The sequence below is a fragment of the Leptidea sinapis genome, chromosome 6, assembly GCF_905404315.1.
Source record: "Leptidea sinapis chromosome 6, ilLepSina1.1, whole genome shotgun sequence".
NCBI lineage: Eukaryota > Metazoa > Arthropoda > Insecta > Lepidoptera > Pieridae > Leptidea > Leptidea sinapis.
This window is the reverse complement of record NC_066270.1, coordinates 7,416,623-7,433,116: the sequence shown is the minus strand read 5'-3', so window position 1 is coordinate 7,433,116 and position 16,494 is coordinate 7,416,623. Positions and strand designations below refer to the sequence as shown.

At 39.3% G+C, this 16,494-nt stretch overlaps 1 protein-coding gene across 1 annotated transcript in view; it reads right to left on the bottom strand.

Moving 5' to 3' along the window:
* Nucleotides 1–16,494, bottom strand: part of LOC126964949 (nucleoprotein TPR-like) — a 34,212-nt gene that overhangs the window by 8,338 nt on the left and 9,380 nt on the right. The window contains exons 2-10 of the mRNA XM_050808283.1: nt 10,934–15,820; nt 9,820–10,019; nt 7,146–7,235; nt 4,927–5,050; nt 4,325–4,836; nt 3,804–3,932; nt 3,511–3,615; nt 2,915–3,056; nt 898–997 (exon numbers count right to left, since the gene is read on the bottom strand). Coding sequence (XP_050664240.1) covers nt 898–997; nt 2,915–3,056; nt 3,511–3,615; nt 3,804–3,932; nt 4,325–4,836; nt 4,927–5,050; nt 7,146–7,235; nt 9,820–10,019; nt 10,934–15,820 — 6,289 coding nt within the window. The remainder of the gene's footprint in view (nt 1–897; nt 998–2,914; nt 3,057–3,510; nt 3,616–3,803; nt 3,933–4,324; nt 4,837–4,926; nt 5,051–7,145; nt 7,236–9,819; nt 10,020–10,933; nt 15,821–16,494) is intronic.

Sequence of the window (16,494 nt, the reverse complement as noted above, 5' to 3'; positions counted from 1 at the left end):
GGCCCTACTGAGAGGTTAACCTGCTCCTTGTGTCCTAACTACTACTACCATTATGAATGTATCGGTTTGTCGAAGAAGGATTTTTCGAAGTTATCTTCAAAAGCCAAGGCGGCTTGGAATTGCCCAGAGTGCAAGATGCCTTGGCCCTGCGTGACAGCTTATTCCGATAAGCGGACAAGCGGATTATATAATGAACTACAGGTCAATTTCTCTATTGTCCATTTTTGGTAAGGTTTTCGAATCACTGATATGTCCTTATCTTTCTTTTCATTTGAAATCTCTTTTAGTCCCTCAACAGCATGGTTTCCGCAATAAAATGTTAACCATAATAAATTTAACAGAATTTACAACTCGAGTAATCAATAATATAGACAAGGGACACCAAGTGGACGCTATATGGATGTTAGTAAAGCTTTCGATCGGGTCAACCACACAATTTTAATAAGTAAACTACATAACGCTGGCATTCAAAGAACTTTGCTGTCGTGGCTCTCGTCGTTTTTGTCGTACAGACAACTACAAGTTGTTGTTTGCGGTTATCAATCAGATCCATTCATGGCTCCATCTGGAGTCCCTCAGGGATCCCATCTAGGTCCTATATTATTTTTAGTATTTATTAACGACTTGTGTGACCATATAAAATCTTAAAATTTTGCGTTATTTGCCGACGACTTAAAGATTTTTAAAGCTATTCAAACACCGTTAGACTCAATTTCCCTTCAAAATGACTTAAAGAGTATTTCCCAATGGTCTATTAAAAATAAATTGCACCTTAATGTTAAAAAATTACAGAATATAAAATTTACAAAGTAAAAACTCTTTCTATCTCGTCCAAATAAGTAAAAATTTAAGATCTATTGTAACAGATTTGTAAGAATAAATTATCTTATCAAATACCCGTCGTTTCTCCTAGGAACATATAAAGTCGGCGTGGAAGGCACTATGCTGTCGTCTCCCTCGTCAGCTCCGTTACCGCCAATCGATAGAGTGCCGCTTGCTAAAATAAAGAAAGATCCTATTAGTAATTATAGTTAAACGACGTCACATACGATATTTTAAAGAGAATGTGTAACAAAATCTATAAAAATGTGTTTATATTACTATCACACACATTCACTTTCATATCACATGACACACCCAGAAGAGAACTGCACATGGAGGAGATGCAAATTTAATAAAAATTAAGATAAGACACCACGAGACATTAAACTATTATACTAAGGAGTTATATATCAATAAATTAGACAAAACAGTGTAGGTATGAGAAATTATTCACCTCTGCGACAACTATTTGAATCTGGTGGTGACTATAATGCCACACAACACTCATTCAGAACAGAACAGAAGCCGAACAGTTATGTCTGTGGTACTGGTATGCCCAGTAGCTTGTGGTTTTTTCGAGATCTATGCCCAAACATCAGTAAGTTGCTATTTTTATAACACATTTAGAGTAGGTATATGTCCAAGAGATAGTCATAGTTAATAGTATAATATTTGTTGAATAATATCGAGTAGAAATAGCCAAATTATTCAAAATACCTAAACGCTTACAGACGTGAATTGACTGCTTCCTTTTTCTATCTATTTTTATGGTTTATTATGTTTGGAATATGTTGAAATAACGTTATGTCTGTTGATCATCAATTTTATTGGTGTCTGTCGGCATGAATATGTCAAATTATTACTATAAAAGCATTACAGTTTTGTTTTAGAAAGCACAAGTTGATTATAAAACCATAAACACTAACAAATAAAACCAATTGTTTTCATTGAACATACTCATTTATTTTAAAATATAAGTATTTCAAATTTTAGTGCAAGGAAATTTGTACTTACTATTCTAAAATATTTCAATAGTTTATAGATAAAATTACTGAATTCATCCTAACTACAAGCATTTTTTTCTACATGTAAAATAATACGGGGGAAAGTCGGTCGAGGTAGCGCGAAGCCGTGTGCGGTACTAAAACGACATTCAGTTTAGAGAGTGATGGAACTCGACGGGATTGGAATTGCAGATGTTTACTTTACTTGCAGGTCAAGGTGCGAACATTCTTCTGATTCAAAGATTCTATCGAGAAACAAAGAATTTCAGGGGAGTTCCTGACATGATGCTGTAATAGGGAAATAGTGTGCAGTGGAACATAGGTGATCTTATACAGACACCAGTCCAGGGACGTGCATATCATATAGGCAATTAGGCGGTGCCTATCTCGTTATGAGCCTAAATAGATATAGCACTAGATCGTGTTAAAGTTAATTTACTACCTACGGTATGCAGTCTACAGATTGCATATACTAAGCAAGTAGCGTTTCATACAACTCATGTCGTACTGTCGCGCACCTACGACTATTTAGATCTGGTGCCTACCTTGCTAGAAAACTAATGCACGCCTCTGCACCAGTCAGGAAACAAAAGACTAGAAACATATACCGCGATGCGTGACACTATTTACTAGCACGGGAATATTGAGCTCACCAGTCTTAAATTATAAACTTCTTCATTCAACACCTACCTGTAACCTAATCAAACAATAATCGCCATTAATATTGTAAAAACAATTGAGCTTATCAAAATCTAACAGTAATGGCCATTAATAATGTAGATACAATTGATATTTTCAAACAAGGAATTTTTATATCAAAATGTGTGTCTCTCACATCATTATATGCAAAAAAAGGTTATCAGTGTCAGCTGTCAAATGTCAAATGTCATTTGGCATCCAAGTGCCAGCTGTCAAAAGTCACTTGGATTCCAAGTTTCAGCTGTCAAATGTCACTTGGCTCCCCTTCAATCCCAGTGGTTATTGCCCGGCCGTGACCAACAATATATCCGGGGCGAGCGACGATACCTCCAACATCCCCTTCATACCACCACTGGCAGCCATCAATAATCACAGAAAAAGGATCTTACGCTCCGTGCCGCTGCTAATGGCTTCTATTTGCTGGTGCTGCGCAGCGGGCTCGCTGTCTGGAGCACCCTCCACTTCGCCCACCTCACCCGCCTCGCCTGCTTCGTCCGCATCTCCTGCTTCAGGGGATTGCGCGGGAGAGTCCTAACAGCAACAATTCATTAACATTATACGATATGAAGAAAATTAATGGTAGGTCAACATAAGTCATATTTCAATGACTATGTCTATAAACAAAGTCGGGAGTATCAAAATAACTCTTGTAGCCGATCTGTTACTGAACATATTATCATGATTAACATCAAAAGTAAAACGTATTCAATGTGGTGCAATTTAAATAATAAGTTTTTAGTATAATTAAGTAACAAAAGTTATCATATACATAGTATTTTCTTGAGTAGCATTGTGTGCTGTTTGCAGCGGTGGCGTGTGTCAGGTCGTGTGCTTCCCTGAAATATGTACGAAGGGAACGATGGCTGGTCCATGCGTAATCTTGTGAACGAGCGCTACTTGTGGTGCCTGGTCGATCTGTTATATTTATTAAATCATTGTATTTGTTTGATGCGATTACCCATTCAATTCAAGTCCAATAAAATACCTGTCTGGTTGTATCTCCACTGTTCTCTCCTTCTACTTCCTCTTCCTCCTCTCCTGCTTCGTCATCTTGCTCTTCTTCAATGTCCTCATCATCTTCTTCGCCTTCCTACGTAACGAAAAAGAAAATTTCAGAAGATAGGTAATTGCAACATTTTAATCAATTTTTAATCTGTTTATCACACTATTCGATTTTTAGTTATCACTGCAGCTTCACATGATGCATATATTCCGAGCTGTAATCAGCTCTGAATACAACTCGAAAGTTAGAATTGTTTAAAGACATTAAAAACTCACTCGATACATAGTTCCTGAGCAGCGTTCATCATCTTCCTCAGAGTCAACCACAATAACACCTTCGTCATCTTGATCACATCGCGACGACGTGGGTACTTGGTATTCAACTTCTTCTGATCTCTCGAATCCCTGCATGATTGTTAATTAATATACACTTGTACCAGTTGATATTGCACCAAAAAATTTATGAGCAAATGCAGTTTACCACTAAGAAAATCACAATTGCCGTTTCATAACTCTTTGATAACACTCTTCTTAGTGTCTCACGTGATATCAGAGTAAAGGGTCTCAAAATTTGAAGTCATAAAGTTGAAGCTAAAACCAATCGGCCTTAAAGATTTCCCCAATTGCCGTCACTCTCCTTACAGACAGACAATACATTAAATTTCCGCTCTATAAAGCGCAGATACGGCCGCACATAGAAAATTGTTCCCATGCCTAGTCTCAGTGTTGTTATGTATCCATAACTGTTTATATTGTTATCAAATCAAATGCGTCAGAGGACATGTTGTGACAATTACCTCAACTCGTGTACGTTTCGCAGCAAGCGGTCTAGCTTGAAGGCGACGTTTCTGCGGGCGCGCGTCCGCCGGTGGATGCGATGTGCTGACACCAGGGGCCGGATGCGATGTGCTGACACCAGGGGCCGGATGCGATGTGCTGACACCTGGGGCTGGATGCGATGTGCTGACACCTGGGGCCGGATGCGACGTGCTGACCCCTGGGGCCGGGTGCGAAGTGCTGACTCCTGGGGCCGGGTGCGATGTGCTAACCCCGGCGGCTGGATGTGACGTGCTGACACCTGGGGCCGGGTGGGATGTGCTGACCCCCGGGACGGGATGTGACGTGCTGACCCCAGCGCCAGACTGTGACGCGCTGATTCCGGAAGCGGTGTGCGAGGTGGTGACAATGGGCGCCGGATGCGAAGTGCCCACAGCTGCGGTCGTGTGCGACGTGCTCACCGCCGCCGTCGGGTGTGACGTGCTCACGCTGGACGGGCCCGCGCCGCTCGCTGCACCGCCCACAGTGCTCGCTGTGGATTTAATTACAAAATGTAATGTTTTACCCAACACATATAATATAATAACATAATAAATAAGTGGTGTGTTCGTCCATCACTCACCAGAGCCGGGCGCGGTGGGAGGTGGCTGCACCCCAGCCGCAGCGGTGGCGGGCGTGTTCGCCGCTCCGCTCGCTCCGCTAGTTCCGCTCGGCTGTTCGATGCGGGGCAATACTAGAGCCACCGCCTGAAATATTCAAATTTTGTTTGTATGTTATATCAGTGAGTGAGCCTTTTAAGAATTGGTTGCGATTCGGCCAAATGTGTGGCCAAACAGTATGTCAAATGCCTCACAGCAAATTAATGTGTACTACGAGTCGTTTTAATAATTAAGACCCTGTTGCTCGGTCGTCATCGTACGGGTAACAAGAGCTGCCGAGGACAGGCATCACTAAAAACATTGCAACACCAACAAATCCTTACCTACCTTGTGCTCATTATTTATTTTTTTGGTATTAGTTAGTAAACGTTGCCTACGAAATTTGGTGATAGTAATAAATATTTACGCCACCGACGCTTTTTAGTTACGAAATGTCAAAAATGTTATAAAATTGTAAAATAGAGCATGATAATGTAGTAGTTACTACTTGAACAACTGCTTTATACAATAGTTCCAAAGAACGCAAAAGAATGACAATTACTACATGATATTAAGTGTTTAAGTCCAAGTTTATAAATATATTACTTATAGTACTACAAATCCCGATCAGTAGAAAGTTGCAATCATACGGTCCATTTCTAAATCAAGACAGCAATTTATATGGTAAATAGATAAAATTGTGAATTAAAAAAATATTATTACGAAGATGAAAACATACTGTCAAATTCTGATTATATAAATGTTCTGGAAAGAGACTGGAAAACAACCGTCTATTTTTTGATTATAACAAAGCATTCGATGTCCTGGATCACAATACATTTTTACAGACAGTGGATGACTGTGGTATAAGTCTTCTAACACGGAGCTGGTTCCAAAATTATCTTTTAAATAGGAAGATCCGCAATATGATTGCGGGGTTGACTGGTGAAGAGGCGGTGTCAATATGGTGTGCCTACCGGTTTCGTTTTTGGTGACGTAGAGTACGTAGTTAATGTTAAAAGTATATCAAATGTTAAGTTTACCTAGGTGACACAAAAATTAAAAACGGCTTAATGTAGAAAGTTGCCAATACTTTTATTGTTTTTCGAAGCATTCTCCGTTCCTCTGTATACATCGTCGCATTCGATGGAATCACTGAGAAAAGCAGTGGGCCCATTCTTCCTTAGGGGTCTCTTCTATGGCATTTTCGTACGCTTTCACCGCATCTTCAGGGCTCGTAAAGCGAATACCTCGAATTTTATCTTTAGTTCTTGGGAATAAATAAAAGTCGCAGGGCGCCAGGTCAGGACTGTATGGCGGATGACTCATTATCTCGACACCTGCGATAGTCAAATATTCAACAGTCCGTTTTGCGGAGTGCGCTGAAGCATTGTCGTGGTAAAGGAGGATCCTGATTCGAGGGCGCTGCTGCCGAATTTTTTCCAAGACAACAGGCTAACAGCGATTGACATACCAGTATGCAGTAACTGTCCTTCCATCTTCTAGCACAATTGCCGCGAAATGACCTTTCCGACCAAAGCATAAAGCAATCATCTTTTTTCCTCGACTTCTTCTTTTCTTTACCTTAGGTGGCCGATCCTCGAAAGCCACTGAGCCGATTTTCTTTTGGCTTGGTTCGTAGCAATATATCCAGCTTTCATCACCTGTCAATGCGATCGCACAGCACTGGTGTTATCTTCAGTAGTCGCTGTTAAAGGACGTCCATCACGCGGATCATCATTGAGATTGCTACGTCCACGCTTAAACTCGTTAAACCAATTGTTAATAGTGGCACGAGATGGGGCTTCATTATGAAATGCTTATCGCAGCCTATCATAGCTTTGTTGTTGAGTAAGCCCACAACGAAAGTCATAATAAATCATTGAACGAAAATTTTCTCGCGTTAGGTTCATTTTCATGTGTAACAAGAGTTTTAGATTTGCCGCCAATTCACAAAAACAAATGAATGCAATATACTACATTAGGCTACCAAAGAGATCTAAAATTGAAATGTGTTTGCTTTACGCATCAGAGGATGTATCAGAAATAAAAAAAATAACCCGAGGAATTTTTACACAATTGTAATATATTGCAAATTTTAATACCTAATGAACATAGAACAAAAAATAACAGTAATATTTCGTATTATTAACCTCGCCATGATAAAGTTTTCAGCTCCGTTTAAATGAATCTTTCTACAAACCTGCTGAGGAGTTTGCGAATGTGTTGTCGACTGCGTTGTGCTGTCACTGGAACCAGCACCGGCCATGCCTGCTTCACTGGTGTCCATATCCTGAAGGGACGAAGAAATGAAAACTGGACGAACTTCAAAATTATTTATACAAAATAAAACATGAGTTTAATAAAATAAATAGGCGAAAGTTTCCTCTCAAAGATTGACGAGCCATAACACTTAATACAGTCATATGCATTATGTAATCATCTTTATGGCAAAACTAGATGTAATGTGAGTTTGGATTAAAATCTATCTTGGTATTTAGTACTTGGCACATAAGTTGAAACGAAAGAAGACTTTCTTTTACTTTGATTATTTACACCATAGACCAAGTATAGTAACTAGACTAATTGATAGCTTCCGTCTCAATCACCCGAGAAAAAGAAAAACTTACGCGAGTCTTGTGTAAAGAAATGAGATAGAGTGATTAGATCTGTTGTTTCGCCATGCGTGCCGGTTTTTTCAAGGTCAGCACACCCAGTGTGCTAAACAAACTTGACAGCGATGCATAGATATTTTGTTTATTTGTGTCTATAAAATCAAGCTATTATTGTTGTGAAACGTGTGAAATATCCACTATTTATTCAACATCAGTGACAATTTTAAGTAGAATATAAATATAAATATGGTGGGATGTAGTGTTTTACGATGTAAAAGTGATAGTGAAAGAACACTTGTGTCATATTATGTACGCATATCTGTCTCATGTTGGCCACGCCAAACCGATGTCTAGTTACTATACTTGGTCTATGATTAACAACCATTGTGTTGGTGTTTGTTAATTGGACATTATATAGGTTAGACTCGATAGTGACCTGCGTACGCCAAGCTAAGCGAAAGATTCTCCTTCAAAAAATTATACTTGAGATTATGTGACCACTTGTATATTGCGTTTAAAATACTTTGACTTAAATAAATTAATTCATCATCATCAGCCGGAAGACGTTCACTGCTGGACAAAGGCACCCCCCTAAGATTTCCACGGCGATCGGTTCTACGCTGCCCTTATCCAACGTATTCCGGCGATCTTGACCAGATCGTCGGTCCATGTTGTGGGGCCTACCAACACTGCGTCTTCCGGCACGTGTTCGCCATTCGGGGACTTTACTGCCGCAACGGCCATCTCTCAGTCGAACTATGTTTCGCAATAATTTGGACTATGTTGGTAACTTTGGTTCTCCTACGGATCCGAGCATATCGCTCTCCATTGCCCTCTGAGCAACAATGAGCTTTCTCATAAGGCCCGTAGTTAGAGACCACATCTGCGTACCGTGAGTCATTACTGGCAACACACACTGGTTAAAAACCTTTGTCTTCAGACACTGTGATATTTGGAACGAGAAGATTTTACGGAGCTTCCCGAACGCTGCCCATCCGATTGAGTGACCTCCTTCGCGAAATTGGACCTGCTAACTGGATTTTGTCCGAGGTAGACGTACACGTCGACAATTTCGAGAGTACAGTTCCCAATTGTTATGCGAGTAGGTGTGACATGGACATTTGACGTTATCTTCGTCTTGTCCATGTTCATTTTGAGACCTACTCCTTGGGAAGCTGTATTGAGGCCATCGAGCATGTGGCTTAAATCTTCCATGGTCTCTGCCATGTTTACGTTATCGTCTGCGAATCGAAGGTGAGTGATGTATACGCCGTTGATGTTGATGCCGAGTCCGTTCCAGTCCAGAAGAAAAATAGTTTATTATCCACTGATTGCTCTTGGTGAGAGAATTACTGATCTGGATAGACTCGGGCGGCGCGGGCGCGGAAGCAGCAATATCGATAATCAAACCGAATAAAATATGTTTTGTTTAATTAATCTTAACTGTAATAGGTAACAATTTTGCCCGCTCTTAAGAAGCATAATCTCTGCACCGTTTATTTACTCATGTGACTCGTGTCCATTAAGTCGGTCTACAGACTACAATTACACACTCGTTAGTAATATCGAACTTTCTCCCCTCGGTGAATAAAGTATAAAACTATAATAAAGTAGGTAGGTTCGGTAGCATATGTAATTAAAGCACTATGGTAAAGAATTATCTTACCTGGGTAGACTCGGGCGGCGCTGGCGCGGCGGACGCAGCCACCGCGGCGCGAGTCAGCGGGCGGGAGGAGGAGGCGGGCATGTACTCGGTGGTATGCGCGTCGTGCGGCGCTACACCTACATTATGTTACCTGGGTAGACTCGGGCGGCGCGGGCGCGGCGGACGCAGCCACCGCGGCGCGAGTCAGCGGGCGGGAGGAGGAGGCGGGCATGTACTCGGTGGTGTGCGCGTCGTGCGGCGCTACACCTACATTATGTTACCTGGGTAGACTCGGGCGGCGCGGGCGCGGCGGACGCAGCCACCGCGGCGCGAGTCAGCGGGCGGGAGGAGGAGGCGGGCATGTACTCGGTGGTGTGCGCGTCGTGCGGCGCTACACCTACATTATGTTACCTGGGTAGACTCGGGCGGCGCGGGCGCGGCGGACGCAGCCACCGCGGCGCGAGTCAGCGGGCGGGAGGAGGAGGCGGGCATGTACTCGGTGGTGTGCGCGTCGTGCGGCGCTACACCTACATTATGTTACCTGGGTAGACTCGGGCGGCGCGGGCATGTACTCGGTGGTATGCGCGTCGTGCGGCGCTACACCTACATTATGTTACCTGGGTAGACTCGGGCGGCGCGGGCGCGGCGGACGCAGCCACCGCGGCGCGAGTCAGCGGGCGGGAGGAGGAGGCGGGCATGTACTCGGTGGTGTGCGCGTCGTGCGGCGCCGTGGGGCCCACCTGCGCCATGGGCCGGATCGACGCCAGCGGCGTGTCGCCCCCGCGCCCCCTCGCCGACACGCTCTGCGGGGCTACACCTACATTATGTTTCATTCACGTCACGTATCTTTTCAGCCTCCGTATAAACTGCTCAAAAAGGCTCAAATAGTACCCAACAAATCTATGTTGTATCTGCCTGTTTTAGTCCATTCAATCCCAAAAATATATTTAAGAAATCCGTTTACCAAAAATGTGTTAAGTATTTCACCACTCGCAACCCAACCAAATCCCTTGGCGTTGCGTAGAGACTTCGCCTCATAGTGTGTCTTCTACCACATTTATCACAGGGATTGTTCCGAAGAGTTGCTTGATCTGATTCCTGCCACACAATTCTAAGTTCGCGTGTGTGGCGTTCCTCTACGGGGCGGTTTCCAATTAACTTTTGTCCTACGGACAACCAAACTGGGGAATGAGCTGCCTTGTGCGGTGTTTCCACGACAATACGACATGGGTACCGTCAAAAAAACGCGTACATCTATCTTAAAGGCCGACAACGCTCCTATAAGTCCTCTGGTGATGCAAGAGTGTGTTCACTTAACATCAGCTGACCCGAACGCTCATTTGTCTTCATTCATTGTTTTGATTTTTTTGAGAATGAATTTGAATTGACCAACTGCTTCTTGTTACTTCTAACCCAATTTTTTATGTATAAACGAAAAACTAAATGCTATATTATTTTCATATTAATTTGTTATTACAATTGCAATTTTTTATGTTCCAATACATACTTTCGAAACATTTTTTTCTGAATCGAATAAGACATCGCTCATATTTTAAGGAGCTTTATCGAGTATTAAGAAGTTGTTGACTAGTCTAGACATTAAAGTTATAGTAGTTAATATAATTGACCGGGTAAAATATTGGTTGGTCAACTCAGATAACATATTAGGAGTACAATAGAATAAAAATGCAAATTTTATAATAGTAAAAGTAGTTGAAGTGTAAAACTTACCAGCCATTGGTTTGATGTTTGCCGTTGGTGGTTCGGAAGTAGACTTTTCTGCCGTAATTTGTTGCTTTGATACTGAAGCTTGACTGGCCAACTGTCTTTGCAACAAATTGACTTTTTGCATCAAAGCTTCGACTTCTCTACTTTTCTCGGCTTGCGCCTCCCCACGCTCCTTTTCTAGGCGTGACAAGCGTCCTTCATATTGCGATTTAATTAACGCTAGCCGAACATCTTGTTCATCTCGGTTACTTTGCTCAACAGATTCAATCTTACTGCGTGCCTCTTCCAGATCTCGACTAAGAGAATTTTTTATTTCAGTCAGTTGAACGATTTTCGATTTAGCATGCTTTAAAACTGCCTTAGCTTTCTCTTCTTTATCCAAATTCGCGGTTCTTAGAACTTCTAACTCTTGTTTTAGTTGATCGTTATTAGTTTTTTCTAATTCTAGTTTAGCCTGAACCTCTTTTAGCTGCTCTTCAATCTGTTTGACATTATTCGCCATAGCAACTTCCGCAGCAGCAGCATCACTTTCAAGTTTTTTCTTTTCTTCTTCTACTGTCTTGGCTAGTTCCTCGTATTGTCCTTTATATTTTTTAGCTATTTTACGTATTTGCATTTCTTTGTTTCGTATGTCAGTAAGAGATGCTTCCTTGCTAGACAAATCTTCGGTCATTTTAGTATTTGCATCGGTTATAGATGTATTTTCATTCTTTATTCTAGCCAGTTCTACTGAAAGCTTCTCCATTTCTTCTTTAATAACTCGTAGCTCTTCACGAAGCTTATTATTTTCTTCTATTAAATTATTCTGTTGATACGATATTGATGTATATTGTTCTTCCAATTTTATTTTCTCAATTTTAACTGCGCTGAGCTCTTCAGTAACTTTCCGATTGTTTTCTTTTTCGATAGTTAGCATTTTGGCTAAAGTTTCTCTTTCATTCTGTAGGCGTTTCCAATCTTCTGGACTAGTTTTATTGGCACGTTCTACTAAAGAATTTACTCTAGATCTCCACCGAGCACAGTCGGCCTTAAGGGATTTATTTTCAGATTGTAAAGTTTCATTCTTAGAAGTTAAATCACTAATTTTGTCTTGTAATGGCGTCATTTCATCCTCTAATATTTTAACTTGCTTGGTTAGGTCCTCTACACGAGCTGATAGACTAGCGCTTTCTTCTCTCAAGAATCTATTACTATCAGTAATGGCATTGAATGCTTCTAATTTCCTTAAAATATCGGACTGTTTGTCGACAGTCACCATTGTGACCTCAGACCGTTCCCTTTCTGCTGCTAAAGCTAACTTACTTTCATCTAATTGCTTTTCGTTTATTTCTAGCTGAGATTTTAACCTTCTCGTTTCAGCTTGTAACATTTCAAACTTAGCCATAACGATATCTTTCTCCTTTCGTAAGAATTTCACTATTTGGAATAATTGTTCAGAAGACCTTACGTCATCTTCATGAACAGAAATATTAATGTTGGAGTCATTGGCAGACTCATTTATGCTTTCAGAAAATGATTTAGATGTATGACTAACCGATAGCTGTGTCCCCAATGCTTGGATTTGATCATGTAACAAAGAATTCTGATCATTAAGATCTTTTAAGCGCTGTACTAATTCTTCATTTTCTTTAGCTAAAACTTTTTCCTTTTCAGCCCAAGCAGCTTCTTGAGTCTCTACTTTTTCTACTAATGAATTTTTTAGGGTTACCATTTCATTCAGTTCATTTTCTACTCTGGATAAATCTTCTTTCGCTTTAGATAGTAACTTTAGATCAGAGGAATGCAACATTAATTCATGGCTGTATTTATCCTCGGCTTTTTGAACGGCTTCTGATAGACTACTAATTTCAGTACGAGCAACATCGAGATCTTTACGGCATTCTTCGTAGTTTGCCTTGATATTCGTAAGTTCTTCTTTTGTAGCTTCAATTTCATTTCTCAAAGTATCATTAATATTTGAATATTCGCCATTCCCCTGTAGTGATATTTCTGCTTCAAGTTCGGCACACTTTTCTTCCAAAACTTGCAATTGCTTAGCATTACGTTCAAGCTTTGCATTTGTTTCCAATTTATAATTTTCATATTCCTTATTCAGGTTATTCAAATTATTTTCTGAATCTTCTGCAATATTACAATACTGCTTAATATGTTCATTGGCTTTATTAAGCTGATCAACATAAGAACTTATTTCATGATCCTTATCAGACAGTTTGATTTCAAGTTCCCGAATTTTTTTGGATGTGATAAGGGAATCATCCGTTACCGACCCCAAACCTGATTTGAGCTTTTCGGAAAGGTCCTCATTTAATTTAATTTTTTCAGAAATATTGATTTTTAATTGCTGTACCTCTGTTCTCAATATGTCAGCAGCATCCTTTTCTTCTTGCATCCTTGCTTTTGCGGTTTCTGTCTCACGTTCAAGATGGATAGACAGCTCTCTGAATCTATCCTGTTCTTCCTGTAATCTCCTTCTCAAAGCTGCACATTCACGAGTGGCTTCATCCAGCCTAGATTCTATTTTCATGCGATTATCTGCATCATTCTTTTCTAAACTAGCCTTTATTAATTCTAGGTTTTTAAGCAACACACTTTGCCCTTGCCTTTCTCTGTTCAACACTTCCTTTTCAGTTTGAAGTCTCAGCTCAGCATCTTTAAGTAATTTATTACTTGTTTTTAAATTTTGAATTTGCACCTCAGCTGCTTTTAGCTTTCCTTGGGTATTTAAGAACTCATCTCTTAAGTGTTGCAGAGAAACTTCATGTTTAGCAATCGTAGTATTGCAGGCTTCGTTCTTTTCTTCCAATGTTGATATTTGTTTTTTGTATGTTGTTATATTTGTCTGTAAAATTTTAATGCGTTCATCATTGTATTCTAATGTCGAAGCACTTTTACTATTAGCTGCAGTAAGCTTGACTATCTCCTGTCTCATGACTTCAGCCTGTTCAAGTAACATTTTCTCTGTTGCAGTTTTTTCCTGTTTATAAACTTTATATTCTTCCTTTAACATTTCCAAATGTTTTTCTGCCTCTTTCAATTTACCTTCAATCTTAGTAACTTCATTATTACTAACTTTCTGTCCTGTTGTCTCTTGAGTTATTTCTGCAGAGATTGATTCACTTCTTTCCAATCCTGATTGTTCTAAGAGTGACTCATCAAGGCGTTTACCTTTCATTTGATCATGATATAATTTCTTAAACATATCCCTTTGTCTTATAAGACCATTTATCATTTTAATCTGTCGATCTTGGGCTTCTGTTAATTCAACGACTCGTTGTTTCAAATTTTCGTATTTATTTTCAAGTGCACCACCTTCAAATTGTTCCCTTTGCTGTTCTAATTCTTCCTGCTTATCAGTTAGTTCTCTAATCATTCGAAGAAGTTTTTGATTGTTACTTTGAAGCTCTTGAATATCGCTAAATGTTACAAGAGTTTTTGATATCATACGAGAGCTATTTAAATCAGAAGAGCTTGTCGTATTGCTGTGAGAAGAATCATGATCACCATTTACAAGCCCCCCTCGGCTATATTCTATTTCTTTCAACAAAAAGCAAACTTGTCTACCTAAATCAGCCAATTCACCCTTGAGCTTAGTGTTTTCTCTGTTATAATGACTTGCAATCTTAGATGTTTCACTATAATCATCTCTAAGTCTATTGCACTCAATTGTAAGAGATTCAATTTGTTGCGACAATGCAGTATTAGTCTCCATAGCTTCAATATATTCAGTCTTTTCTTTCTTTAAAAGTGGTGCTTTTTCCTCAAGCTCCTGCACTATTGAATTGATCGCTAAATTCAACTGCCTATTTTCTTCCTTTTCTCGAGCAAGTTCATCTGAGATTTTTACAATTTGTGAATATATTTGTGTTAAAGTCATTCCAGATTTTATAAGCCTACTTGCAGCTGCAGCGGAAGGTGCCAACTCACTAACTGCAGCTTCTAGATTTTGAGCATGAGAAGCTTTTAATAAGTCATTTGCATGTTCCAATTCCGTCTTCAAAGAAGATATAATTTCATTTTTCTTCTCGATTAATTCTTCCTGATCTATTTCAGCTTGTTTGAATTTTGTTTCTAAATCACCATATTTTTCAGTAGCTTCATTTAGTAGTTTTTGTAATTCTAATATCCCCTCAGTTAGCTCTGTTGTTTTAGCTTCAGCATCATCATGCATTGATTTGAACAAGTCAGCTAATTTGGTTTTTGCTTCCAATTCCATTTTGTAGTTTTCAGCCATTTTGTTTTCTAACTCGCCCTGTTCTTTTAATCTGTGTGTTAGTTTCTCAACTCGGTTATTAAGCTTTTTGTTAATTTCGTTAAGCTCAGTTATTTGATCTTTAGCAATTTTAAGTTCCTGCACTTTTGCGGCAAGTTGAGTTTCTAAATTAACAACCCTGCTAGTGTTGTTCAGTCTAACAGTTTGTAATTCAGATGTAAGTCTATCAACTTCATCTGTTAAGCTGTTAATTCGTGAATTTAATGAAGCTCTCTCTTGTTCTATTTGCTTTTCACGATACTGGAGAGAATTTTCTTTGCTTTTTATTTCATCATTTAAGGCCCAAGCTTCACATTTTGCATCTATTGCTGCACGCAATTGTTTCGACAGTGATACTTCGTTTGCAGTTAGCCTTTCAATTTCCATGTTATACCTTTCTACAATTCGTGCTAGATCATTTTTTTCAGCAACTGCTGCATCTCTAGCACTTTTTAAGGAGATATTCTCATTTTCGATAACTATGACCCTATTTTGCGATTTTTGTAAGTCTGTGGTGATGATTTTGAGATTATCTTCCAACTTTGTAATAGTTTCTTCAGCGAGTAGTAATTTCTTTGTTGCGTCTTCATATTTTGAGGTAGTTTCTAAAAGAGTATCTTCAAATGTCTTGATTTTTTCATCTGCAATTAAGAAATTTGCAAAATTTAAAGTTACAACCAAAATAATCTATTACATACAAACATAATAAAACATTTTTCCTTAAAATATAATATTATACCAAACAAATGCCCTAGAGTGGGAAAAAAGAAAGATATAATTTATTCTATATGTGGACAATAACTGTTTACACTCCAGGCAGAATGAACACTATCAGTTATAATTTTTGTGTTATTGCATGGAAAATGAGAGATAAAGTGATATTAGTTTCAAGTATGATTGGTTCTTTTTTATTCTTATAAGCGTTCCCATTTGTATGTATGTGTGTGTTTGAAATGTTATTCTAATATTTGTATTCATGTGAGTATAAAATGTTTGAGTATGTTTTTCTAATTTTGACAAATACCTTGCTACAGCCCACCTATTTAGATACCCTAGATTACCTTCCTTGTGACCCAAATTAAGCGCATTAAGCATTAAAGAAGAAATATTACAATTAAGATTATTAAAAAAAAAAGGTTCGTTAAAAAATCAAGAACCCGGAATTATGCATTTGTATTTGAAGATGTCAAGAATCTGCGAAAATGTCCAACAAAGGAAGTTTTTTAGAACCATAGTTCTATCCTCAGGCAAGAAAACTACTGACATTGACATTTTCTTTCAAATCATTAATTATATTTAACACCTGAAATTTTTA